The sequence below is a fragment of the Muscardinus avellanarius genome (assembly GCF_963383645.1).
Source record: "Muscardinus avellanarius genome assembly, chromosome: 10".
Taxonomy (NCBI): domain Eukaryota; kingdom Metazoa; phylum Chordata; class Mammalia; order Rodentia; family Gliridae; genus Muscardinus; species Muscardinus avellanarius.
Genome location: NC_137796.1, coordinates 12,993,259 through 13,018,256, shown reverse-complemented (window position 1 = coordinate 13,018,256; position 24,998 = coordinate 12,993,259). Strand labels below are relative to the sequence as shown.

The window sequence follows — 24,998 nt, the reverse complement described above, 5'->3', positions numbered from 1 at the left end:
TGGTCGGGTTTGGACTCAGATCTCGCCATGTGCCAGCAGCGGCATCTCACTCCTCACAGCCGATGAGTGTGCGCTGTCTACTCCAAATGGAGACGCGGCTTCATCTCCATTGATAAGCCTTCCCTCATGTGGCGAGTCTATTTCAGGAGGAAGCCTCCCCCTGTAGTAGGCACTCCTGCCTCGGAGTGGAGCGGCCTCCTTCTCCTACTATGCTAATCACTCCTTGCAGGCAGACTTTGTAGGAGGTTTGCCTGCTTCTAGTTGAAACACACGCCTTTGAAGCACAGAGCCACAGTAGCTAAAAATACCATTTCCCGGCTGTTGATCCTCTCATTTGTAAAAATGCACGTTTCCATTGTGAACTTCACAACAGCCCTCTCGCAGAGGGGTGCTGTCACCGCGGCACCGGGTCAGAGCCCCATGCACGGCCCGCTGGGGTGGCGCCACCTCCCCAGCCCCGCGCTGGGCTCTGCCGTGGATGACGGCCTCTGTGAGGGAGTCCAGGCAGACCTCAGATGTGTAGGATTCTAAATGCTTTCTTATTCATGGCTTAAGATTAGTGAAACCACATAAAGTAAAAATTGAAATAATACCGAAGAATATGGAGTAAGATGGTGTCGTGGCGCACGCCTGTGGTACTAGTAGTTGGGAGGCTGAGATAGGAGGTTCGCGGGTTCAAGGCCAGCCTCGGCAATTTAGTGAGACCCTGTGTCACAGTAAAGCATAAAATAGGGCTAGGCTTATGGCTTGGATCTCCAAGCCTTGGCTTCAATCTCCAGTACAAAAGTATGTGTGTGAGGGGAGTACAGTGTGTAAAAGACCCTTTATTGCCACGTTCTTCCCCAGAAGGAGCCTCTGTTGTCAGCTTCATGAATTTCCTTCCAGAACCCGTCTGTGCATTTGTAAACGCAGGCCTGGGCTTGGCTGTGGTTTTCCGGCAGGGGGTTCCAGACTCAGGATGGTTGCCTCCTCGGCTTCACCTGACGACTGTAGCTGGGGCGCACATCCCTGAAGATCCCGACCTCCGTGAGACCCGGCCCTCTACTCGGAGCCAGAGCGCAGTGCCGAGGGGCTCTCCTCCCCACTCGTAGAGGCCACCACGTCTCGATATTAAAATCCCTCCGGTCTCAGCCAGGCCTGGTGGTGCATACCTGTAATCCCAGTGCTCGGGAGGCTGATGCAGGAGGATTGCAGGTTCAAGGCCAACCTGGGCAACTTAGAAAATAAAATAGAACTGGGGTTGCCGGCCATGGGGTGCATGCCTAGTATTTGGGAGGCGGAGACAGGAGGATCACAGGTTCACAGCCAGCCATGGCAGCTTAGCAAGGCCCTCTGCAACTTAGCGAGACCCTGTTTCGAAATAAAAAATACAGTAGGTCTGGGAGTGTGGCTCACAGGCAAAATACCCTGTGTTTAATCCCCAGTACCACACACAGTAGGGCTGAAGGTGTCTCTCAGAAGTAGAAGACCCCTGAGTTCCATCCCCAGTAATACGCATGCACGCATGCCCGTGCTTCTGTGTGTGGCCGCCTGGGATCTTCTCCAGCAGGCAGGGACACGGTCCTGGGAGAGGAGGGCCCTGTACCGCTTCTGCTTGGCACAGGCTTTGCTGAGGAGGGACCTGGTCTGTAAGCAAGTCCTGCAGATCCTCCCCCAAGGACACCTCGTGTCTAGGGCTCTTTCTCATTCTCACACATTTAATCCGGTGAAGATTTCCTGGGCTGGCAAGGAACATTTAGACGAAAAGCCTATTTCGTGCATCTTAAAATTCTGTGAAAATAACTGATCAGAAAAGGACTTTTTTTTCCAAGCTCCTGGCATCTAGTGGGGAGAACTCACTAACTCCCCCAACTCAGCCACGAGTCCCTGGAGCAGCCCCCTCTGCACTGCCTTTGGCCCCCCACTCTGCCGTGGCCCCCCGCCCTCCTGGCCCTGCCGCACCCTGGGCTTTACATTTTCCACGGGGCCCTGCAGTGCAGCCGCTCTGCTCTGCTCTTGGGTACCGGTGGTGGGTATTAGTGTTGAGCTTCTCCTGTTTTCTGCTGCTAATCTCCCTGCCCTTTGAGTGGGTGTTTGTAAAGAGCTGCAGACAACCATCTCAGTTTATGAAATTTCACAAGCCCCTCAGACTAAAGACGCGAGCACCAGAAAGACCCTGGTCATTGTAGCTGCTATCGTCGGTGGATGTCGGCCGTAGCCAGAAGGGCAGGAGTGGCATATGCCAAACGCAGCTGCTGGCAGGCTGAGCTTCCTCCCCCCGGGAGGCTGATGCTGCAAGAGGTGAGAGCAGTCACGAAGCTGCCAGAGGAAGCCACGGCCCAAGGTGCCGTGCCAGGAAGCGTCCCCGAGAAGCACAGGTCCTGCCTGAGAGTCGGTCTCCTTTTCTCTCAGTGTGAGTAGAGGAAGGTCAGGGATGTGCGCGGCGGGCAGATGCCAGTATGGGAACCGAGGGTGAAAGGCCAGACAACCCAGGACGTGGGGTCCAGGGAGGTGATGCGGGGCTGCGAGAAGGCAGGCGTCCAGGCTAGCCCCGCTCTGCAGTGCACAGCCTCACACTGCTGTCAGATCCCCCATTTCCACCCAGCGTGGCACTGCCAAGTGCTAAAGCCGTCAGCCCTGACGAGGCAGTTGGGCGCAGTAGTTCTTGGACCTACTTGCAAGCTTAAGAGCGCAGAGTGCTGGGGCTGGGACCTAGCTCAGCGGTACAGTGCTTGCCCAGCATGCGTGAGGCCCCGGGTTCAATCCCTAGTACCACCAGACAATATGCCAGGAATGGTGGTGCATTCCCAAACCCCCAGTGCTTGGGAGGCTGAGACAGGATGATCGAAGGGTCAAGGACAACTTCGGCAACGTAGCAAGACTCAGCAACCGCGTAAGACTGTGTGTGCGTGTGTGAGTGTGTGTTACTGGGGATTGAACCTAGGAATGTTCTACCCCCAGACCTATCTGTTTTGGAAACAGGGTCTCACTAAGTTGCTGAGGCTGGTCTCGAACCTGAAATTCTCCTGTCTCAACTTCCCAAGCATTGGGATTACGTGTGTGCACCACTACATCTAAAAGAAACAATTTAAAAAGGGCTGAGGATGTATATCAGAGTTAGAATGTCCCTGAGTTCAATCAGTCCCTTGTCCTAAAAAAAGAACACAGATCACGCACCTCCAGAGGTAGTGCCTCTAGTGGAGGGTAAGTTTATAGCCTCCTGGGTAGACGAGGGACCGGTGGGACCCTGGGAGGTGCCTGTGGCAGTCCTCTGGAGGAAGGTCACCACAGAATGAGCCGTCAGTGGGTCCCGATGAGCACCTGGGACCCACAGCCCTGGGGACAGTCCCCTTGGTAACAGCTAGGTGGAGGGGAGCGATCTCTCCTCAGACTATGGCCAAGCACACTGAAGCCACTGCTCCCAGGCCAGGCTCGGGCTGCTAGGGCAGAGGGGACGGGCCCTGCCGAGGCCTCTGTGTCGGACTGCACACTGCCCTAGGAGGGGGTGCCGGCCGGCTGGAAATGTTTGTGGTTGTGTAACAGCAGCAGGGAGCTGCTCCTTGGCCTGGAACAAAGAGACTCGTTTGGAACTAACTGGCTGAATTAAAGGAAAATGTGAAATGTGAACAAGACAGTGTGATAACAGAGGCTGCGGGGACACCCCAGCCACTTGAGAACACAGGAGCAGCCCCGGGGCTCCTGGGCTCCAGGCACCGTACTTACTCTCCTGCCTTATTTCCCATAGGCCACCCCATGGTTTAAAGGGGGAGCAGCAGAGATGTAGGTGTTCCTCATTTTTCCCTATCCCAAGACAGTCACTTGCAGGAAGGGGGCGTCTTCTGCCCTGATCCTGGAGCTGCAGCCGTGGAAGCCCCGGCATGGGTGGAGGAGGGGCTGGGCCTGCAGGACACACCGCATGGGCCTGTCTGGCTAAATAGAATATGAGTTCTGAGCCAAGGACCCAAGCTCTGGTCCCCTGGTGGCTTCAGACCTGTCCTGGCCTTCAATTTCTTCCCCTCCCATGATGGGGATGGAGCACCGCGCTGGGAGGGAGAAGGAGCACGGATGGTAGGCAAGTGGGGTCAGGATGCAGCGGGCCAGGCTGTGGGCCTCTTCACAGGCAGGCAAGGCTTAGCGCCTCCTCGGGAGGAATTTCTGCACAGGGGGCTCGAGCCAGGCCCAGGGGCTTCAAAGCGAGAGACAGAAGTTACATCAGTAGCTCTGCAGCCATCACCAAGGAGACTCCAGGGCAGCGAGGGCTCAGGGGTGCTGCTCCCCCGGCGGTCCCAGCCCTGTATTCAGAGCAGCAGCTTTAACCACGTCTCCCTGGGCACCAGGAGTCGTCATATTAAAATTCCCGCGTGGACCTCAGGAAGCAGCTGGCCAGGCACCCACTCTCAGAGGCTGCCACCGGCAGCAGAGGTTTTCTTTTGTTTTGTTTTGTTTTTTTCAGAGCTAGGAATCAGTCTTGGGGCCTACCTGCTAGGCAAGCGCTCTATCACTCAGTGACATCTCCAGCCCTTCGGGGAGCCTGCTGTTGGACTTACCCCCCCATGATCTGAGTTCAGGTCCTGGCTGCGCTGGGGATACGGTTTCCAAACCCTGCTTCCCTCCCGTCCACTGGGAGACAAATCATCACCCCATCTTAGGGTGGATCAAGTGTGGACCACAGGCCAGCTCAGTTGAGTGCCTGCTACCCTCAGAGGTGGCCCCAGGGTGGGGTGGGATAGAAGGAGCTGGTTTGTACACACTGCTCTGGGGCTTTGGAAGAAGCAGGTTCTGGGGGAGCAGAGGAGCCCAGTAGGGGTGGAGTGTGCTCAGTGGTAGAGCGCTTGCCTAAAAGCCAAAAAATGCATAGGACTCTGGGCCAGATCCTAATACTGGGGGCAAAAAAAAAAAGGTCCCAGTGATACTCAAAGGTGCTCCAACTGCCTTTCTGGAAAAACATGTCCAAGTGCATGGGCCAGCCAGGCCCTGCAGACTGACCGCATGGGGAACCTGAACCCAGCTTCCGATCTGTCGTCCATCCCAGGTTGGAGGGATCTAACATAGCGATGCGCCTGCCGTAGAAAGCCCGCCCCACACCGCCCGTAAGGAAGTGGTGGTTCCAGCAAAGGAAATCACTGTGGCAGAACCCGGAGCCCCGCGGATCCCGTGGCTCCTGCTGTCTCCGCGCCTCTTGGGGTTCATCGTCATGGAGACAACAGGATTTCCTTTAGTCACCAGGCCATTGTTTTCATTTGTTCTGAGATGGTTCAGAAGATGGAACTGAAGCGCTCAGGCCATACCAAGGGTGTGCAGGCTGGGATGGCTGCTCACCAGCCTTGTCCTTCCTGCGCTGTCTGCTCCAGCTCCAAGCCCCTGTCTCAGCCAGGTCCTGAGGGTCCTGGCTCAGCCAGCTTTGGTGCCTCCAGTGTGAGGGGTTGTATCTACACCCCAAGGCCCCCGATAAGACATACAGCCAGCGATATCTGGGGTCACCTCCAGGTACAGCCTCTTTCCTGGGACACAACCCCACACCTCATTGGGCCAGATACCTGCTGAGTCCCTTCCAAGGGCCTCCTTGAATCTTCTGAAGAAGTATCAACCAAAACCTCACAAAATCCACCTGACTCCCTAGGCCCCTTGAGTACAGCTCTGTGTGCTAGTCAGACTCCACAAGTAAGATGACCACCTTGGCCTTCCTGGCCACTAATGTTCGATTCCAAGTGTTCGTCTCCCCTCTCCCACAGGGGCTCAGCCCTGAGCAGTAGGAAGATCACTGCCTGAGCCTAAAAGGAGCCGGGGCCCAAAGAGGGCAAGGGTCAAGTGTAGCTTCCAGAAGGGGGGACCAGCAAGGTGGGCGAGAGGGGAGGGGAAGTGGTAGGGGCTTGGTGCAGGCCCAGAGGGGGGCTGGAGAAGTGCCTGTGGCCAGGCAGCAGGGCACAGGACCGCAGGTGACAAGAACACATGGAGAATAGCCCTGTGGGTCCCTGGGCCAGGCGGAAGATGACTGGGAGAGGCTGGGCTTCCCGTGGGAGGGCGGCCAGCTGCCCTGGGCACTGGAGGGGGCAGGAATCGCCTCTCCTGCTCAGCCACACTCTCAGCTCAGTCCCTGGAGCAAGCCCTGACCTGCAGTGGGGCCTGGCTTTCTCAGTGGGATCCTCGACTTCCCTGGCGGCTCTACATGAGCCCACCCGAGTGTCTGTGACAACCCCCTTCCCCACTGCCACCAGCAAAGGGAGCCAGGAGAAGGGCCGGATGCAGTGAAACTCGGAGCTTCCTGGACCTTAGATGGGCAGTGCTCTCTCCTCCCCCACATTAGGGTTTTGCTGACCCCAAAGAAGGTTCTTTAGCTTCCTGAAGGAGCCCAGCTGTCAGGCAGGACGCAGCAGGCCCCGCTCGGGCGTGGATGGCCCTGGGCCTCTGCATTTCTGGTCTTGACATTAGGTCGCGCTGTGGGTTTCTTGGCTGAGAAACTCTAGGCATCTCCTGGGAAAACATCCGTGGCCGCTGGGCCTTGGGCCACCAAGAGGGGTGTGGACACCAGCTAGTGTCCAGTATAGAAAGGAAACGAGGGCTTGCCCTTCCATGAGTGGCACTGGCTGGGGATGGGAATGAAGGACAGATGCCCAGGCCATAGGGAAAGGGGAGGAGCCTGAGCCAGGAAGCTGGGATGACAAATTATCCAGCCCTGTCTGTCCGCAGGAACGGTGGACATCAGGATCCTGGTGCTTGTCGCCCTGAGGTCATTGCAGAGGCCTATGGGGAGGTCACACCAGCCTCGGAAGGAGCTTTGAGCCAGGACTGCCTGCCCAGTCACCCACTAGAGCCTCCGACCCCATCCAGGGCCAGCAGTGGGCAGCACAGGGAAACTGAGTTATGAGTGCCCCCTCAGCCCACAGGGCAGGAGCCTCAAACCTGCCAGGGTGGGGAACTGCAGGCTCCCATGGTCATGATGCCAGGCACAAAGCTGGATAGGGCGCATCGAGGGGAGGGCCCCGCTGGGACCGCCGCACTCTGTCTTCCTAGACCATTGGTTCTGAGAGGCAGATGAGGGCTGGAGCAGAGGCGGGCGATAATAATAGCCACAGGACAGGTCACGGGCAGAGGTGGGCGCTGCCATCACCTGCTCCGGAAGCTCGCCCACAGACAGCCCTCTGCACTCTGCCAGTGGCCAGCTTGCTGGGGTGACCTTACGATTGGTACAGCAGAGAATGTCAGAGGCCCCTCAGAGGTGGCTGCTCACCTCCGCTTCCCCTTACGGTCCCTGTGGGTCCCTGGGTGCCCTTCTCACAACCCTGCCCTGCACTGGCCTGGGGTTGGCTGGCCAGAGGGTGGGCTGTTCCCAGAGCCCTGCAGGCCAGCCTGCGTCCGGGCGTTCCAGAGCCTCGCCTCTCCCTTCCTCCCCAGCAGAACACTCATGTCCTCGCCATGGGTCAGAGGCCTTGTCTGCCTCTGCGTTGTGTCATTCTCTAAACGCCAGGCCTGAGGAGGGAGGGGGATGGGAAGGCATGCCCAGGGAGCCCAGTGGATCCCTCCCTGGCCACTCGGGCCACGCTCAGAGTTGTGATAGTCATGCAGGAGGGGTGGTGGGTGTCAGTGTGCGCTCACTGGGTGACAGCCAGAGGAGTCCCGGAAAGGAGCCCATCAGTGTGAGCCCGTGGCCAGGAGCTGGGGAGGATCGGCTGGCAGTGCAGATGGGGGAGGCGACTTTCGGCCCTGGCAACTCTCAGCGGGTCCTGCTCTCGGAGGGAGTCGGGTCATGGGAAGAAGTCGAAACAGCAGAGCCCAGAGTCCCCAGGCAAAGCATGGTGGGACTTTTTTTGCTTTGTTTGTTGGTGGTATTGGGGATGGAACCCAGGGGCATTGTACTTCTGAGCTAAACTCCCAGGCATGCGTGTGTGTGTGTGTGTGTGTGTGTGTGTGTGTTGCTGAGGATGGAACCCAGAGTCATTCTACCTCAGAGCTACAGCCCCAGCCCTATTTTGTTTTTATTTAGAAACAGGGTCTTGCTAAGCTGATGCAAACCTCACTGAGTTGCTGAGGCTGGCTTCAAACCTATGGTCCTCCTGTCTCAGCCTCCCAAGTACTAGGATTTTAGGTATCTGCCACTATACCCGGCTCTTATTTTTCATTTTGAAACAGGGTCTCACTACAATGCCTAGGGCCTTGCTAAATTGCTGAAGCTGACCTCAAAAAAGGCAGTCCTCCTGTCTCAGCCTCCCAAGTACTAGAATTATAGGTGTAGGCCACCATTCCTGGCTGAGGACTCAATTTGTGTGTGTGTATGTGGTACTGGGGATTGAACCCAGGAGCATTTTATTTCTGAGCTGCAAACCAGCCCTATTTTCTATTTTTATTTTGAATCAGGGTCTCAATAAGTTGGAGAGAGCCTTGCTAAATTGCTGAGGCCAACCGCAAACCTGTGATCCTCCATTCTCAGCCTCCCAAGTACTGGGATTACAGGTGTGCGCCACCACACCTGGCTGGACTCAGAATTCTTACTTCTCAAGGAGGATACTGAGAACTTGGGCTTCTGCCCTCCAGGGCCCATGCCAGCATAGGCCTTGCTCCTGCAAACCAGCGCTGTGAAAGCCACAATCTCGGCTTCGCCCTGCATAGGCCCAGTTGTCCCAGCCCCCACACCTCCACTGTCCTTCCTCTTCCTGGACCCCATGGGGGGGGGTCTGTCCTGAAAGGACCTGCCCCTGCCCCCCTGTCCCCTCACTGTCCACCCAGGCCCCAAGGTGAGCCGTGAGCCCTGTAGCCTCCCGCGGCGTGGGGAGAGGTCTCTGGCTGCAGGAGAACAGCATCCGCACAGCTCCTCAGCCCAGAACAAAGCAGGGTGAGTGGCATAGAGCCACAGGGACGACTCATCCTCCAAGCCAAGCTCGGCTTTGCCTGAGGTGGCCCGTCTGGTCTCTGGAGGGGAAGAGCACGTGGCCCCTCTCCCACAACTGGGACAGAGCAGAGAAGCTGGGCCAGGCTCCGCCAGCCTGGCGGGCGACTTCCGTGACGACTTGCTCCCACCGTCTCTTTAGCCACGGGGCAGGCTGCCAAGCAAGGCCATGTGGCTGTAGGAGGCAACTGGCCAGTCTAGTGTCCACCCATGAGGCCAGTGGTGCCTGGCAGGGGTTGGGAGACACCTTCCACCACAGGCCACTGCCGTGGCCAGCAACTGTTCAGGGCGCGTGGCCATGTTTGGTTGAGGACAGCGGAGGGCCTGCAGGTGTGGTGTGACCACTTCTGGGAAGACACCAGGCTCGGCCTTCTGAGGCCTCCACGGAGAGGCATGGCAGGGTGTCTCCACTTTTAGGGGAAAGTGCCAGCCCGGCTCTTGAGTCCCTGGGGGTTCAGGGCAGGCCAAGGGCAGGCAGCTCCCTTAAGAGCTCCTGGTTTGTGGCGGGGGGACCAGAGAGAAGCTGTCCCTGCCCCCACATAAACCAGGCCTAGAAGCAGGGAGCCAACCCCCAGGCCACAGTGGTGGGGGCCCCAGGGTGTTTGTGAGGGGCCCGGGGACCTTGTGGACCCCAGGTGGCACACGGGGCCCTCCCGGAGTGGTACGCGCCTCCCTTGCAGCCTCCTCCTCCTGCTGGTCCCTTGGGCACCGGAGGCCTCACCTCTGGCATGGCGCCGGAGGCCCCTGTGCCCTCCTACACCCCGCTCAGGTCCCCCCCCATCCCACCTCTCTGCCTTGTCCCCAAGCACCTCACAGGCCATTGTCTCATGATGAATAGCACTTTAATGTGGGTATTAAAAAATACGGGCCGATGTAGAATGCTTGCAAGCTGTGTTCCATTATCGACGCTGTGCCTGAGAGCCAGGCAGGCAGCTCACGCCGGGCTGGAGCTCGACAGAGAAGTGATGACGCAGCGGCCCTGTGAGGCAGCCATCTGCCAGGCCTCCCCGGGCAGGGACGGGCGCGGGAGAGGCGGCGTGGCGAGGAGGCACTCCCGCCCCGCAGGCCAGCTCTCCAGGTCTCTTCCAGCCGTTCGCTGAGATTCACAGGGTGCCTGGCATCTGACGGGAGCCCTGACTTGCTAATGCAGGTGCTCTTAGTCCCATCTCATTGAGGTTTTGGGCCCCAGCACCTGGGAGACATCCTTCTTCCCCTTCCAAGGCCCCTCTGCTCCACCTAGCAGCCTCCTGGCGCATGCTCCTGGGATGGTGGGGCTAAGGCCTGGCTGTGGCAGCCACCCGCGCTCTGTGCTGTTCCCAGCCTCTCCCTCCCCTATATAGTCTTGCTGGGGGGTGTTCCTAGTGGGGAGGTGCTATGGCTTGAATATGAGTAGTGTCCCCCAAAGACTTGGTCCCAAGAATGGCGCTGTTGGGAGGTGTCGGAACTTTTAAGCGGCAGAGCCTGGGGGAAGGTTTTTAGGTGTGGGACTTCCGGCTCAGTCTCTCTGCCTCCTGGCTTGTGATCTAAGTGTCTTGCTCCACCTCGTGCTTTCACCATGATGTCCCCCTGCCCCCAGGCCCAAACCAGTCAGGCTCTGGTGTGAGGCTGAAACCTCCAGAACCATAAGCTAAAAAAGCCATTTCCTTTTATACATTAATGGCCTCGGGCAATTTATTATAGTAACACAAAGCTAACTGGCACCAGAAGCTGGGTGCAGTGTGTTATTACCAGTCCTTCTGGCTGTTGAAGGTCTTGCTCCAGGTCCTTCTGGGGTAAAGTTGGCCTCCCGGGTGGAGTCTCCCTTGGCAGGGGAAGGGAAGCTGGGCGGCCCTGGGCTTGACCTGGATGAAAGCGTGCCATCAGGGCTGCGTGTAGGAATCTGCCTGGAGAGGAGGAGAATGTCTGTGGAAGACATTGAATAAGACAAGGTCCCTGCATGCAGTGGCCGCGGCAGTGATGATGGAGCCGCTGCTGGGGGCAGGGCTTGAGGACACAGGGGTCGCAGGCAGGGCCCTGCCTTGCAGCCCACATTCTAGTGGGAGAAAGAGAGAGGAACCCAGCAAGCAAGGACACTAACAGGGTGCAATGACACACGCACTGAAGAAATCAGCCCTGCTCTTAGAGGGCAGCTGAGAGGGGAGGGTGCTTCTCTCGGGCCCAGGGCAGAGCCGAGACCTTGATGGCCAGAAGGAGCCAGCCATGTGCCAGGCCCCAGCAGAGCAGGCAGTGCCTCTGGGCACAGCAGGCCAGGCAAGGTCCAGAGCAGGAGCAGAGCCTGAGAGACTAGGATGTCTCTAGCGGAGGCCAGTGAGGGCTGCAGGAAGCCCCAGGTGGTGGTCTCGTAGGTGGTAGTTGGGCTCCATGTTTGATCCGGCAGGAGCCACTGGTGAGGCTGAGCCAGGAGGGCCGAGCTCGGGTGCCCCAGTTGGTGCAGGAGGGTGACCTATTAGGGGAGGGGAGAGAGACAGCAGGTGACAGATCAGGAGTGAACCCTGCAGGAGACAGCTGGCTCCCGCCCAGGACCAAAGTAGCAGAGACAGGACAAGGAGTTGGAGGCAGGGTGTTCTGACAGAGGGGCCGGGTGAGAAAGGACTTCTTGGTTGGACTTGAGCAGCTGGGTGAGCCGTGACCACTTACAGGGATGGGAAGGCAGGTCTGCCGGGATACCAGGAGTTGAGCCGTAGCTCTGCGAAGTTCGAAATGCCTGGTAGGCAGCCAGGCAGGGCTCTCCCGTCCGGAGCTCAGAGGAGCTTGGGACAAGGGAGGAACACGTGGGAACCACTGGACCCCGGGCAGCTCGAGCACAACCATAGTGTACCCATCCAGACACCAGAATACACAGACCAAGGAGAGCAGCAGAGGAACACCCCCGCCCAGAGGAGGGCGCAGTGAGAAGGAGCCCCAGAAGCAGGGGCTGTCACCAGTAGTAGCAAGAGAAGAGCGGTTCCAGAAAGCCTCCCCTGCCATGGAGTGCAACCAGCGTCTGCAGGTCCCCAGGACGCCAGGAGACCTCGGCGCCCGTCTCTCCCTGCCCTCCCCAGCTCCTCCTCACGTGCAAGGCCACCCTGGCCCTCCAGCTGCCGCAGGTCCCGCCAGGGCTGGCCTGGGGTTCCTGGAGAGAGCTGCCTGGCAGCAGCTCAGCTGTTGGCCTCTGTCATGGAGACGGCAGCAGCTGCAGGCGACGGGCATTCGCGACCATTTGTCAGGATGCTCCAAGCCTGCCCTTCTGGAACATTTCTGTCCCACAGCCTTGGAGACAAGGCTCATCTAGGGGTGGGAAGACCAGGATGGGCCAGGAAGCATGCTATCTGAGTCATCCAGAATGACCACCACCTCCCGCCTTTGGCTTGGGGCTGCAGGCTGGACATCGTCCCCACCATCAGGGTCCTGGCCCCCAGGTGCCACATACTGAACACGGGCATCTCACGTGACCCGTCTCCAGCCCCCGGCTGCCTGCTGAGTTATTTCCCCCCACTTTGCACACAGGTAGGCTGGGAGAGATCTTGCCCCACTGAAGAGGTGACCAAATTGCTGAGAAGCGTTGGGGTCACAAGCCAGCAGTTGGGGCCATCAGGCTCCCAAGCCTGTGCCCACCCGCCTAGCACAGGAGAGCACCCGGGCTGGGGTGTGAGGCAGAGATGAAGCAGCCCCTTGTCTGTGGGTCCCCCACCCCACACACACACACTGCCTGCACCACATTTGGGGTTCACCTAGAGTCTCTTGCCCAAGCCCGCTGGTTAAGCCGGGGTGGGCTGGAGACGCCTGCCCTGTTTGCACATCGTGGTTTGGCCTCTCCATTACCAAATGCTCTGGGGTTTTTCCAGGGCTGGAGACAGAGTGACCTCTTCTCTAGCCTGGTCTTAATGCCATGGCTGGCATTCGGAGGAAGCAGGAAACCGGTTCGCTGATATGGAAGTTTGTAGGAACTCAGTGCCTGGGAGGAAGGGGACACCTCAGCCCCTGGTTTATGAGGTTCAGTGCACACATACACGCACGACCCTTATCAGGTCTGTGCTGTTGCTTCCCTGGGGCAGGGACCAGGCAGAGGACACCAGCCCTGGTTGGGAGACTGAAGGCTCCGTCCCAGCCTGACAGGAAGCACCATACCACTTGCCCTCATCCTGCTCCATCCCAGCTGGGCAGCATCACCCAGGTCATGTGGGTGCTCGACCCCTTGAGCCTGCTCATCCTTCAACATCCCCTCGTCTCAGAGACCCTGGAAACCCACTTTCCTTCATTCCCTGGCTTCCTTCTTTATCTCTTAGGGGGTGTTGTGTACAAAGGCCAGCCCTCACTCCCATGACTCTTTCTACAGGAGAGACCTGGCCAAGGGATCCAGAGCCAGGTGCTGGCCCCCAATCTGCTGCCTCGATCCGGCAGCCTCACCTCCCTGCTCCAGTTCCCTCCTCTGTACTGTGAAAATAAAGCTCAGAGACCAGGCATGGCTGTGCATGCCTGTAATCTCAGTACTTGGGAAGTCCACAATTTAGAAAGACAGACCCTGTTGAAAAATAATAAAATAGGGCTGGGAGTATAGCTCAGAGGTGGAATGTCCCTGAGTTCAATCCCCAGTAACACACACACACACACACACACACACACACACACACACACACACAATAAAATAGGAAGCTGGGTGTGGTGGCGCATGCCTGTAATCCCTGTACTTGGGAGGCAGAGAGAGGAGGGTCGCAGGTTCAAGGGCAACCTCAGCAAGTAGCAAAACTTGGCATTAACTTAGCAAGACCCTGTTTCCAAATGAGAAATCAAGTTGGGCTGGAGGTGTAGTTTGAAGGTGGAATGCCTCTGGGTTCACTCCCCAGTACTACAAAAAGATAAAATAGGACTGGGAATGTAGCTCACAGGTAGAGCACCCTTTGGTTCAGTCCCTGGTACAAAATAGTAATAGAGCCAGGCATGGTGGCACACACTTGTAATCCCAGTACTTAGCTGAGACAGGAAGATCCAGGTTCATAACCAGCCTCAGCTACTTAGCGAGGCCCTCCACAACTTAGACCTTGTTTCAAAATAAAGAATAATCTGGGCATGGTGGCACATGCTTGTAATCCCAGCATTTAGGAGGCTGAGACTGGAGGGTCACAGTTCACAGACAGCCTCAACTACTTAGTGAGGCTCTTTGCAACTCAGTGAGACTCTGTCAAAATAAAGAATAAAAAATAGGGCTGTGGGTGTAGCTGGGAGGTAGAATGCCCCTGGATTTTATCCCCAGTACTGGAAAGAAAAAAAAAGAAGAAGAAGAATAAAAAATTGGGCTGGGGATGTAACTCAGAGGTAGAATGCCCCTGAATTCAATCCCCAGCACGCACACACACACAAAAAAAAAAAAAAAAAAAAAAAAGGATAAACCGGATTTGATAGCACAGGCCTGTAATCTCAGTACTCTCAGTACTTGGGAGGCTGAGTCAGGAGGATTGCAGGTTAAAGAACAGCCTCAGCAAATAGTGAGACTCTCATTAACCTAGCAAGATTGTTGCAAAATAAAAATAAATAAAATAGGTCTGGGAGTATTAATTCAGAGGTAGACTGCTCCTGGGTTCAATCCCCAGTGCCACAAAAAATATATACTAATAAGAAAATAAAGCTCAGGGCTGTCTGTCCTAGGATCCCTTCTGCCCACACGTGCCTCCGGGTCCCCTGTGACCTGCAGGCATCACTCAGACTAGGGCAGGGCATGCAGTGCAAACAGCTTGGACCTCTGCCTGCAAGGGGCTCATGTGGAGAATTTCTCAGAGGAAGTTGAGGGCCAGAGGGGCAGGCGTGTCCTGGCATTGGGGGACACTGTTCACGTGTGTGGGAGCCCTGTGACATCCCTAGTAGCCAGAGACCTGGCTGTTTCTCTCAGGGGGTGAGCAGGCGTGTAACCTGTAGGACTCTGGGCTTGCTGGGCTAGGAGGCTTAGAGCCAGGCCCTGGGAGCAATGCCCAGATGTGGCCTCCTGCCAGGAACGAGCAGGTTCCCCCAGGACTCCTGGGGGGGGGGGTGCTCCCCAGTTGAGGCACCCAGGTATCCAGGCTGGCCCCAGCATAACCATCTCCGCCCGTCTTCCAGGCAGCTCTGTCTTCTGTTGAACGCGGAGAACATCTTCCATTCGATGGCAGACATCCTGCTCCGGGAGGAGGACCTCAAGTTCGCCTCGACCATGGTGCACACCCTCAACACCATCCTGCTCACCTCCACGGAGCTCTTCCAGCTGCGGAACCAGCTCAAGGACCTGAAGACTCTGGTACTCCGTGCCCAGGGCCCTGACCCCATGGTTCAGGCCAGCCTGCAAATGAGCGCGGGACCCACAGCTCCCGGGAGGAGACAGGGATGAAATTGAGATCTTCCCTGGTGCAGGGCAAAATATGGCTCCCCTGGGCGGATGGTCACGTGTACACACCAACCACAAAGTGAGTCACCCGCTGCCGAGCTCGCTGCCCGCAGAAGGCTCCATGCCTGCTGTGAGCACCACGTGCCCTCCCGACCCATCAACAGCCCTGCCGCTACCACCCATAGACTCCGCCCCCGGCCCCACACTGGGAGCCAGGCATTGGATCATGTCCAGCTGGAAGCCAGGCGTTGCTTGTTCTCACCCTTCTAGCCCTGGCCCCTCACACAGCTGGACACATCTGTCTCAGGAAGCACCTGTCATAAGACAGGGTGTCACTTGATTCCCATCCTGGGCATTGGATGAGGACACCCAAGGGCTGTCAGCGAGGGCAGGGAGACACTCACCAAGGAGAGGGGAGATGCAGGCTGCAGGGGAGCGGGCGGGGCCATCCCACATGCAGGAGTTCCAGGGGTTTAGTTACCTCCCTTCTGCTCCCTGACCAGCTCAGACCCCATCCTACCCTCCATCCCTGGGAGTCTGCGGGACATCCAGCCCCGAGTCTGCAGGCACGGTGGCTCAGAGCGGTCCAGCCCACACCCCTGCTTTCCTCCTGTGCTTCCTTCCAGACATCTGTAGGCACCAAGCATTTTCCTCAGGGGTGGGGTTCCCCCAGCCGTAGGCTCTGTTGCCAGGCTATGCCTGAGTATCCCCGTGTAAGAGGTGGCCGCCGAGGGGAGGAGATGGTGTGCTGGGTGGTGAGGAGAACCCAGCCTGAGAGCCTGGCCCCTGGGGAAGCTGCCTGCCTACCCACACCCCAGCCTGCCTGGGCTCCAGGACCAGAGTGCCCACGGGGGGAGGGGGGGGGCAGGAACGCCGGCACAGGGCAGGCTCCCTGACCAAGCCCTCTACCGCGTGGCTGGCTCCATGGGGCTGAGAGGTAATGACAGGGTCTGAGGAGGAGCTGTCAGCATTTCCTTTGTGACAGCTTGTTCCCGGCTGGGCTGCCAAATGCAGCCAGGGTGCTGAGCTGGCACCCCCGCCGCTCCCAAGTGCCCCCAATTCCCTGCCCCCCTCCCGTCCTTCCCTCCACGGGTCCTGCGGGGACTTAGGGGAGAAGGTCTTTTCTGACTGCTGCCATTCTCTCCCCAGGAGAGCCAGAACCTGTTCTGCTGCCTGTACCGCTCCTGGTGCCACAACCCAGTCACCACCGTGTCCCTCTGCTTCCTTACCCAGAACTACCGGCACGCCTACGACCTCATCCAGAAGTTGTATCCTTCCTCGCTGCAGTTGGGTGCCCCCTGAGGGGCAGGAAGAGGCCCGCCTGCCACCCTCCTGCCGGACCCCTCCACTCAGCCTCCAGGGCTCGTGCCATCAGAGCCTCCTTGCCACGAGGGATGTGTTTGGGACAGCACTGTTGGCAGCAGATAGGGCCCATCTCAGAGCCTCTTAGCGGGGAGCGGAGCCTGGAGAAGCCGTGGGAGTGGGCAGGGGCTGAGTGAGCCCAGCCAGGCCCCCTGGGTGAGCCCCAGCTCCTGTCCACTAACCTTGGGTCAGGCTGAGTTGCAGCAGGGAAGGCCTGGGAAGGAGAAGGCGCTGGGCTGCTTCAGGAGAGCGGAGGTGGGGCCGCAGGTGGAGCCCAGGCATTGGAGCCTTGGACGCCACCGAGCCAGGGCCCAGCAGGCTCTGCAGCGACAGTGAGAAGAGGCTGGGCAGGGGCCTCAGGAAGAGGAGGTGCCTGCCTCACCCAAGGCACTCGCGGGCTTTTGTTTGTTTATATTATTTATGTCAGAACTGGAGGTTGAACCCAGGGGCATCTACCTCTGAGCTATACTCCCAGCCCTATTTTTCACTCTTTATTTTGAAACAAGATCTCACTAAGTTGCAGAGAGCCTCACTAAGTAGCTGAAGCTGGCCACAAACCTGCAGTCCTCCTGTCTCAGCCTCCCAGGTACTGGGATTACAAGCATGTGCCACCACACCTGCTATTTCATTTTACTTTTTTACTGGGGAATTAAACCCAGAGGCATTCTACCTCCGAGCTGTACCTAGCCCTATTTATTTATTTATTTATTTATTTATTTATTTATTTATTTATTTTATGTGTGTGGTACTGGGAATGGAACCCAGGGGCATTCTACCTCTGAGCTACACCCTCAGCCCTATTTTTTATTCTTTATTTTGAAACAGGGTCTCACTAAGTGTCAAAAAGCCTCACTAAGTAGTAGATGAGGCTGTCAGCAAACCATGATCCTCCAGTCAAGGTCTCCCAGATGCTGGGACTACAAGCACGCGCCACCTCACCCAACCCTAATTTTACTTTTTATTCTGAGTCACTGAGTTGCTGAGGCTGGCCTCAAACCTGTTATCTTCCTGTCTCAGTATTAGGATTACAGGGGTACGCCACCACACCTGGCTTCAGATTTTTTTTTTTTTTTTTTTTTTTTTTTTTGGTGGTACTGGGGATGGAACCCAGGGGCTTTCTACCTCTGGGCTATACCAGACCTATTTTATATTTTATTTGGAAACAGGCTCTCACTAAGTTGCTGAGAGCCTCACTAAGTACCTGAGGCTGGCTTTGAACCTGTGTGATCCTCCTGTCTCAGCCTCCTAAGCACGGGGATTACAGGCGTGTGCCACCACGCCCAGATTCAGTTTTTTTTTTTTTTTTTTTAAATGCTGAAAAGCAAACCAGTCTGGACCATGAAGCCTGACCTGTGGCCCTGGACTGGAGCCTGCGGAGGAGGCAGAGGTGGCTTCCTCCCCTGGCAGGCCAGCAGCTGGAGGCGAGGATGTGGGGCTGTGCGCCGCCTCCCCTCGGAGGGGCACCTGCAGCCTTATCTGCCCCCGCCCCAGGTGGCTGCTCTCCTTCAGCCACTTGTGTGACCCAGAGCCAGGAAAGCCCCGAGCCCGCTCTGCACGCTTGCCATAGCCCTGCTGTTGGCCCGCTGGCCAGCTGTCCTCTCGGGGAGGAGAGGGTCCTGGCCACCCAGCCCTCCACTGCCAAACTGCAGGGCCAACCCCGGCGGGCACAGAGGAGGAGGCTGCCCAAGGGGCCCAAAAAACCCACACAGGAGGGATGGCGGTGCCGTGTTCCAGTTAGAGGAGCAGAGAGTCAAAGGGGAGACACACTGTGTCCTTTGTTTGCCCAGTTTCGCTTCGTGAGAACTGGGCTCTGCACAGAGCGCCAGGGCTCACTGGGGGAGACGCGCGGAGCTCTGAGCGGGGCTCGGGCTCCAGGAGTCCAGCCTCTGCCCCCTCCCAGAAGGGTGACCACCCTGACCCCGCTCCCAGCTGCCCCTCACAGGCAGGCTGTACTAGCCCAGCAGGCAGATTTTCCTTGACCAGCGCCCAGTGGGGACCTGGAGGTCACGGTGGACTTCCTCACAGAGGTGGACAAGCTGGTTCAGCTGATCGAGTGCCCCATCTTCACCTGTGAGTCCTTCACATTCTCTTGCTGGGGATGAGTCAGGGCTGAGAAGCCAGCGGTGCAGGGCCGGGGCCCAGGCATCAGGACCTGGTCGGCCCGTCCTCGGTGTGTCTGGCGGGCATGGGCGAGTGTTGGCGCAGAACCCACCTGAAGGTTAGCATCAGGCTCCACCCCGGGCTGTCCCCAGGCTCCCCTCCCCGGCAGGCAGCCCAGCCTCTCAGCGATGGAGGGTAGCCTGGGAGCCCCGCAGTGCTCCAGTGTGCCTAGGAGCCATGCCCAGTCCTCCCTCAGAGAAAAGTGGGTGTGCAGGAGCCTACGGGCAGGAGCTGCCTAGCGAGTAACACCGGGCTGAATGTGCAAAAGCGGCAGCCGGCTGGGACAAGCACAGCTCTTGGCTCCTCGACACATGCAGTGCCTGCACCCTGAAGCAGGCGGCACTCCCGGTGGCACACATGTGTACGGCGTGCAGCCTGCCCCTGGCCACCTTGCTTGGCAAGCCGGTCACTCAGGCCTCCGGCCCTCTGCCATCAGCTTGCTCTGGAGCCTCAGAGCAAATGCCCCTCTACCCCAGGCCCTCCCATCCAAAGGCCCCAGTGACTTGGACTTGGAGACAGAAGGGCAGGAGGAGACCCCGTCAGCAGCAGCGTGTGCTACAGCCTGTCCCCAGTGGCCGGGCCTGGCCTCACTGCTAGGGCCACTGGGCAAGTCCGGGTTGACCCTGGAGAAGCCTCCAGCACCCGGCCCAGCTGGGTGGCTGGCCCCCTGGCTTTGACACAAGGCCTGTAGGGAAGAAAGGCCTAGAGACCAGCTCACGCTTCTCTAGAGCCGTGTAGATGGTAGAGACTGTTTTCCTCTGCACTCACACCTCAACAGTCAACACCCAGTGCTAGCTGGCACCAGCTAGGAGTCCTCTAATCCCATTCATGTGACGCTGTCTACCTGGAGACAGCATCAGACTCGCAGGTCAGGAGCTCAGTTCCAAAGACTGCTCCCCTCCACTTTAGATGGCAGGCGCAAGCCCCAGGAGCAGCGCAGAGAGCAGGATGCAGAGACCACGGGGCCAGGTGTATAGGAAGGGGGTGTGTGGGAACTTCTGCATATTTCACTGTCCGGAAGAGCCCAGAACCCAGTCTTTTGGGAGTTTTATGGAGGCTCTGTTACCTAGGCATGGTTGATTAAATGACTGGCCACTGGTGATCAGCTCAGCCTTCAGTCCCTCCACCCCCTGCCTCCCACCGCCCCCAAAGCTACCCAGGGGCTGGCAGCCATCTGGCAGCTCATTAGCATACAAAAGGGAGTTCTGTGGATCCCAAATATGTATTTCACAATATCAGGTGGCCAGAGCTGGGGACAGCAGTGCAGGTTGCCTGCTGTGCCTCCTGCCCCCTGGAGCAAGAGGAGGGACGGTGGGAGGCTGGTCCTCTGCTTCCTCCAAGGGCTGGGTGAGCAGGCAGCTGCAGAAGGTCTTGCACAGCAGGGCACACTGAAGGGAGAAGCCATCCTCCTGCAGAGGCTCAGGAGAGCAGAGAGCCCATCTCCAGCCCAGCCTCCCCTTGGGGCCTTGGGGGAGCTGGGGTACAGCTGGCCACCAGTGCGGTCCAGGCACCCTGGGTCACAGTGGTGTGTCCTGACCTCGGGAAGTGGTATCTGAGTTGGATATCTGAAAGCACCTCCCAGACAGCCCGGGCTTCACTGTGTGCCTCGCTCCACACAAAAGCGTCCTCCCATCCTGCCCTCCCTTAAAGCCGTCCTAATCCACCGTCTTTCTCTCCAGCTCACCCTATTTATAGCTCTCGGGCTGGCACGTGCAGAGCCAACTGGGGAATCTGTTACTCTCCGAGCCCCCGGCCCGTTTATTCATGCATTACGGGGAGGCTGCTGAGCATGGGGGAGGTGGGCCAGCCCGAGCAGCAGGTTGGGGGTCATCGAGCTGAGGGGACTGCTGAAAAGACCAGGTGGGCAGACAGGGAGCTGAGGTCATGGAAACTTGCAGCACTCCTGAAGGGTGGGCGCTGGCGGGGAGGGCCCTGCCCGGCACCAGGCCACAGCTGCCCAGCCGCCCCCCGGCCCCAGGCTGGATCCCCAGGCTGCAGGTGCCACCCCACTGGGTCCAGGGTGGCTCTGGCCCTCTTCTGCCAGGCTGAGATAGGAAGCTGAGAGTTTTCCAAAGTTCCTGGACCCCTGACCCCGGCCTCTGCCCTCTTCCCTGCCGCAGATCTGCGCCTGCAGCTGCTGGACGTGAAGAACAACCCATACCTGATCAAGGCCCTGTATGGGCTGCTGATGCTGCTACCCCAGAGCAGCGCCTTCCAGCTGCTCTCTCACCGGCTCCAGTGCGTGCCCAACCCCGAGCTGCTGCAGACAGAGTGAGTGTCGGCGCGCCCCACGCCTACTCCAGGGAGCCGTTCAAGGGGCCTGTGAAGCCCGCCCTCCCCCAGGATCCCACCCCCTGGTCATGGCAGCACCTTTGACCCTATAGCCATCTGCCCTTTGCCCTGTGTGGAAGCCCCAGGCTGGGGTGCTGGGAAGGCTTACAAGGTGGGCCTGAGTACCTGCCTTCTCCAGGCAGTCCGGGGTCGTGGGGCTCTGTGAGACTAAGGGCCCATACGTGCCCCAGAGGTACCCATAGAGGCCCCTGAAGAGGAGCCCCAGTGAGCAGAGTAAGATAGGGCGCAGGCAGTGTCAGGCCAAAGAACCAGACAGAGGCCCGGCCTAAGGGACTCCCCGGCCTCAGGCAGCCCTGCCGTCCCCTCTGAACTCTGAGAGACCCCAGCATCACTGGGGCCTTCCTACATCGTCCCCAATGGGGTAGAAGGCAGGGGTGCAGCCACGGCTACCCTGCTGGGGTCCCGCCCATGGGAAGACAGCCCCAACATGGCACCCCCGCTTAGGGGCGGGGTCCAGGCTCCCACCCTGAGCCCACTGCTGGCCCCGGCCCGGAGCCTGTTGGGCTGTGTCTATATTTGGTAACCCTTGGAGGCTTTGCCTCATCCACAGGCATTTGGCATCCGAGATGGAAAATTTCACTTGTCAGGTCGCCATGGAAACAGGCAGAGCCACTGAGAAGATTTACGCTGAATGGAGTGCACCCAGCTCGCATCAGATGCCCTGTGTGTCTAGAATCCCCCCTAGGATGTCCGGGTGCTCTCAAGCCCGGCACCTCGCTCCAGCATTTCCCCTTGGGGTGGACACAGCCAGCCACTCAGAGCCCATGTCCTCTGGACCCCGGGGCTTGGGCCCCCACCACCCTCCCAGGGGCCTGGCCTCCCCCGGGGCGTGGTGTGTGACACCTTATAGGCCTCCTGGGTGAGGCTAAGCTCCCACCTCCCTTGTCCCTGTCCCAGACAGCAGCACTCCAGCGGCAGGACGAGGCCTTCTGGCTTCTGTCTGGCTGCTCTGGGGCCACCCAGGTGACCCCAGGGGAGCTTACCATGCTCTGCAGTCAGCTCCCCAGGGGAACACAGCAGTTGTAGGGGTGGGTCCGCATTTGGGTCCCCAGCTGCAGTAGGCCAGCCGGCCTCTACAGCGACTCTCCTGGTGCCCTGGGATGCCAGGGCTCCAGAGAAGGTAGAGAGGAAGTGGGAAGGCCCTTTTTACCACCACTGGATTCCCAAGAGGGCCAGCCCGCCTCGCTGGGGGAGGCCCCTGAGCCACGCGGAGCCACTCTGTGAACTCTGGTCCAAGCCTTGCCTTGGGAGGGGCAGGAAGGCTCCAAATACTCAGACCCCAACCTGTACTCCCCTAGCCAGGGCAGGAAAAATTGGCAGAGGGAATCTAGGGACAGTCTAGGGAATCTTCGACTCTTCCCAGTTCACACAGCTGGGAACTCTCCGTCAGGAAGTCTTGAGAATGGGCCAAAGCCTTTGGTAGAGGATTCTGTAGGTTTGGCCGAGGATCCGGTCCGAGCTCTGCCGTAGAATTTGCTGTGTGGCAAGCCAGACATGGTGGCACATGTTTGTAATCCCAGTACTTGGGAGGCTGAGACAGGAGGATCACAGATCCGCGGCCAGCCTCAGCCACTGAGTGAGGCCCTCCTCAGCTTAGTGAGACTCTATTTCAAAAATAAGAATTAAAAAGTAGGGCTGGGGCCGGGCGTGGTGGTGCACACTTATAATCCCAGCATTTGGGAGGCTGAGACAGGAGAAAACCATGGTTCTTGGACAGCCTCAGCTACTTAGGCCCTTTGCAACTCAGTGAGACCCTGTTTCAAAATACAGAATAAAAAATAGGGCTGTGGGCATAGCTCGGAGGTATAATGCCCCTAGGTTCAATCCCCAGTACCACAAAAGATAGATAGATAGACAGACAGACAGACACACACACACACACACACACACACACACATGTATGTATGTATGTATGTATGTATATAGGGTTGGGGGTATAGCTGGGAGGTAGACTGCCCCTAAGTTCAATCCCTAGTTCCACAGCAACAAAAAGGAATTTGCTGTGTGGCCTCAGGCAAGCCCATACCCTCTCTGGGCTCCTGGTTTCTTCATCTGTGAATGTACACTTGCACTAAATGAGTATGGGGGCTCCCGGCCTTTCTTTGCAAGGGCTTAGGGAAAGACCGCAGAGATCCAGGCATTCAGGAGGGGCCTCAGAGACAGCTGGGGGAGGGGTCAGGTTACAGGGCCTGCACAGAGGAGCAGCTCACACTCTGGGAAGGGCTGAGGACAGTCGAGCTCAGGGCAGGGCAGGCAGCTGGCAGAAATCGGGCTCTTCTGCAGCCCGAGCACCAGCAGGGCTCCAGGGTGTGGCCCGTGGGCGTCCAGGCATCTCCCCAAGAATGAGGACTGCCTCCTCAGTGAGCAAGGGGGACCTCTCACGGGAGCTTTGGCAGGTGCCTGTGGGGGGCGCCAGGGAGAGGGTCAGTTCTGAGTTCTGGAACTCTGCTCTGTGCTGCCAGCTGGATGGCCCCTCACCCAGGGGCTGGGTTGTTAGAGACAGTGTGAAGGGGCTGAGCAGAGGCCCTGCCCGTGACAACAGGGACACAGCCCTCCTGCTATAGAGACCTCAGGCCATGAGGGGCCCTGCCATTCTGAGTCCCACAGAGCCAGGTACAGCCCCGCCCAGCCTCTTCTGTGCCCAGCACCACAGATTTGCCACCCGTTACCAGCATCTCCCTAAAAGCCCCTCATCTCAGTCTCCGCCCTGGGCCTAAGCCCTTGGGTTTGCCAGAAATGCCATCAGTACCCCCAGGCACCCATATCAGATGACACCCTCCACTGTCTCCCTGAGACCTCAGCTCCAGACCTGCACATCTCTTCTCGGCCCAGGGTTAGGTAACAGCGGCCACACCCTGGAGTCGGGGCTCCAGGCTCGGGTGTCCCTCCACCTCAGAAGCCCAGGTTGCTCTCCTGGGACAGGGCACCTGGGCCACATGGTACTATGCCAGGGAGCCAGAGTGCCGCCCACAGGCAGGCCCCCTAGGATGACCCCCTCCCCGGCCACTTTCATCTTTCTTGAGCCAATAGACTGAGCCCTGCCTGACGCGGGAGGCAGGACCAAGCCCTCGAAAAGAAACACACACAGATACTGCCCACAATGTCCCTCAGCAGTCCATCCTCCACAGCAGGGCAGAGGGGACAGGTGTGGAGCTGGGGGCTGCCCCAGTGCCCTGGCCTTGGACTGCTGGCCCAACAGGCTTCAGACTCTGAAGAGGGGCAGAGTGTAGCCACAGCAGCCGCTCATCGTAACTAGGCCGGGGCTGGGCACTAGTAAGCTCTTTGGTTCTGTCTGGAGAAATCTGTGGCAGCCTCCTACATAGGCAGAAACTGAGTCACGTGGCCGGGAAGCACTCCTCCTGAGGCTGGGCCCCGGCCTGTCTAGTGCTCGCCCTCAGCTGCTGCTGGTACACCTGTGTTAGGGTCTCTGTGAACTCAAAGGGCTCAGGGAGTCTCCTCAGCTGGGCCGCCCAGTCTTCATGGATCCCTTTGTCAGGGCCACTGGGCTTGACCACAGGGGTTGGGAACAAACTTCCTGGCCACACAGATACACTTCAAGCCTGTGAGGCAGATGCTGGAGGAAGGGCATTTCATGAGGCTCTGCTGGCGGGATGGCCTGGGATGGGCCAGGGGTGCAAGGGGGTCTAGTCCATGTGAGCAGGCTAAGCGCAGGGCCTGAGTGAGGAGCAGGGCTACAGGGCACCTCACACCAGCCTAGGGAGCACTGTGTGCTGGCATACCTGTGCTGCTGTACAGAGCTAGAGACGGCTGGCGTGTGGAAGCCATCCGTTCAGTGGTAAGACCAGCTCTTCTTCCCCAGGGCCTGGAAGCAACTGCAAGCCTCGGGGCCCCAAAACTCAAAAACAAACGTCCTGCCAAGCTGAGAGCCCATCAGAGAGCTCCTGTGATCTCAGTTGTCCGCAGCCCTAGTCC

General features: G+C 58.5%; 1 protein-coding gene across 2 annotated transcripts in view; it reads left to right on the top strand.

Moving 5' to 3' along the window:
* The window catches only part of VAC14 (VAC14 component of PIKFYVE complex), a gene marked incomplete at both ends in the record, with an annotated part of 110,743 nt that overhangs the window by 85,178 nt on the left and 567 nt on the right, over positions 1-24,998 (top strand). For both annotated transcript variants that reach the window (XM_080702604.1, XM_080702603.1), the window contains 4 exons: positions 14,930-15,104; positions 16,341-16,459; positions 18,544-18,623; positions 20,834-20,984. In XM_080702604.1, the coding sequence (XP_080558730.1) occupies positions 14,930-15,104; positions 16,341-16,459; positions 18,544-18,623; positions 20,834-20,984 (525 nt within the window). The remainder of the gene's footprint in view (positions 1-14,929; positions 15,105-16,340; positions 16,460-18,543; positions 18,624-20,833; positions 20,985-24,998) is intronic.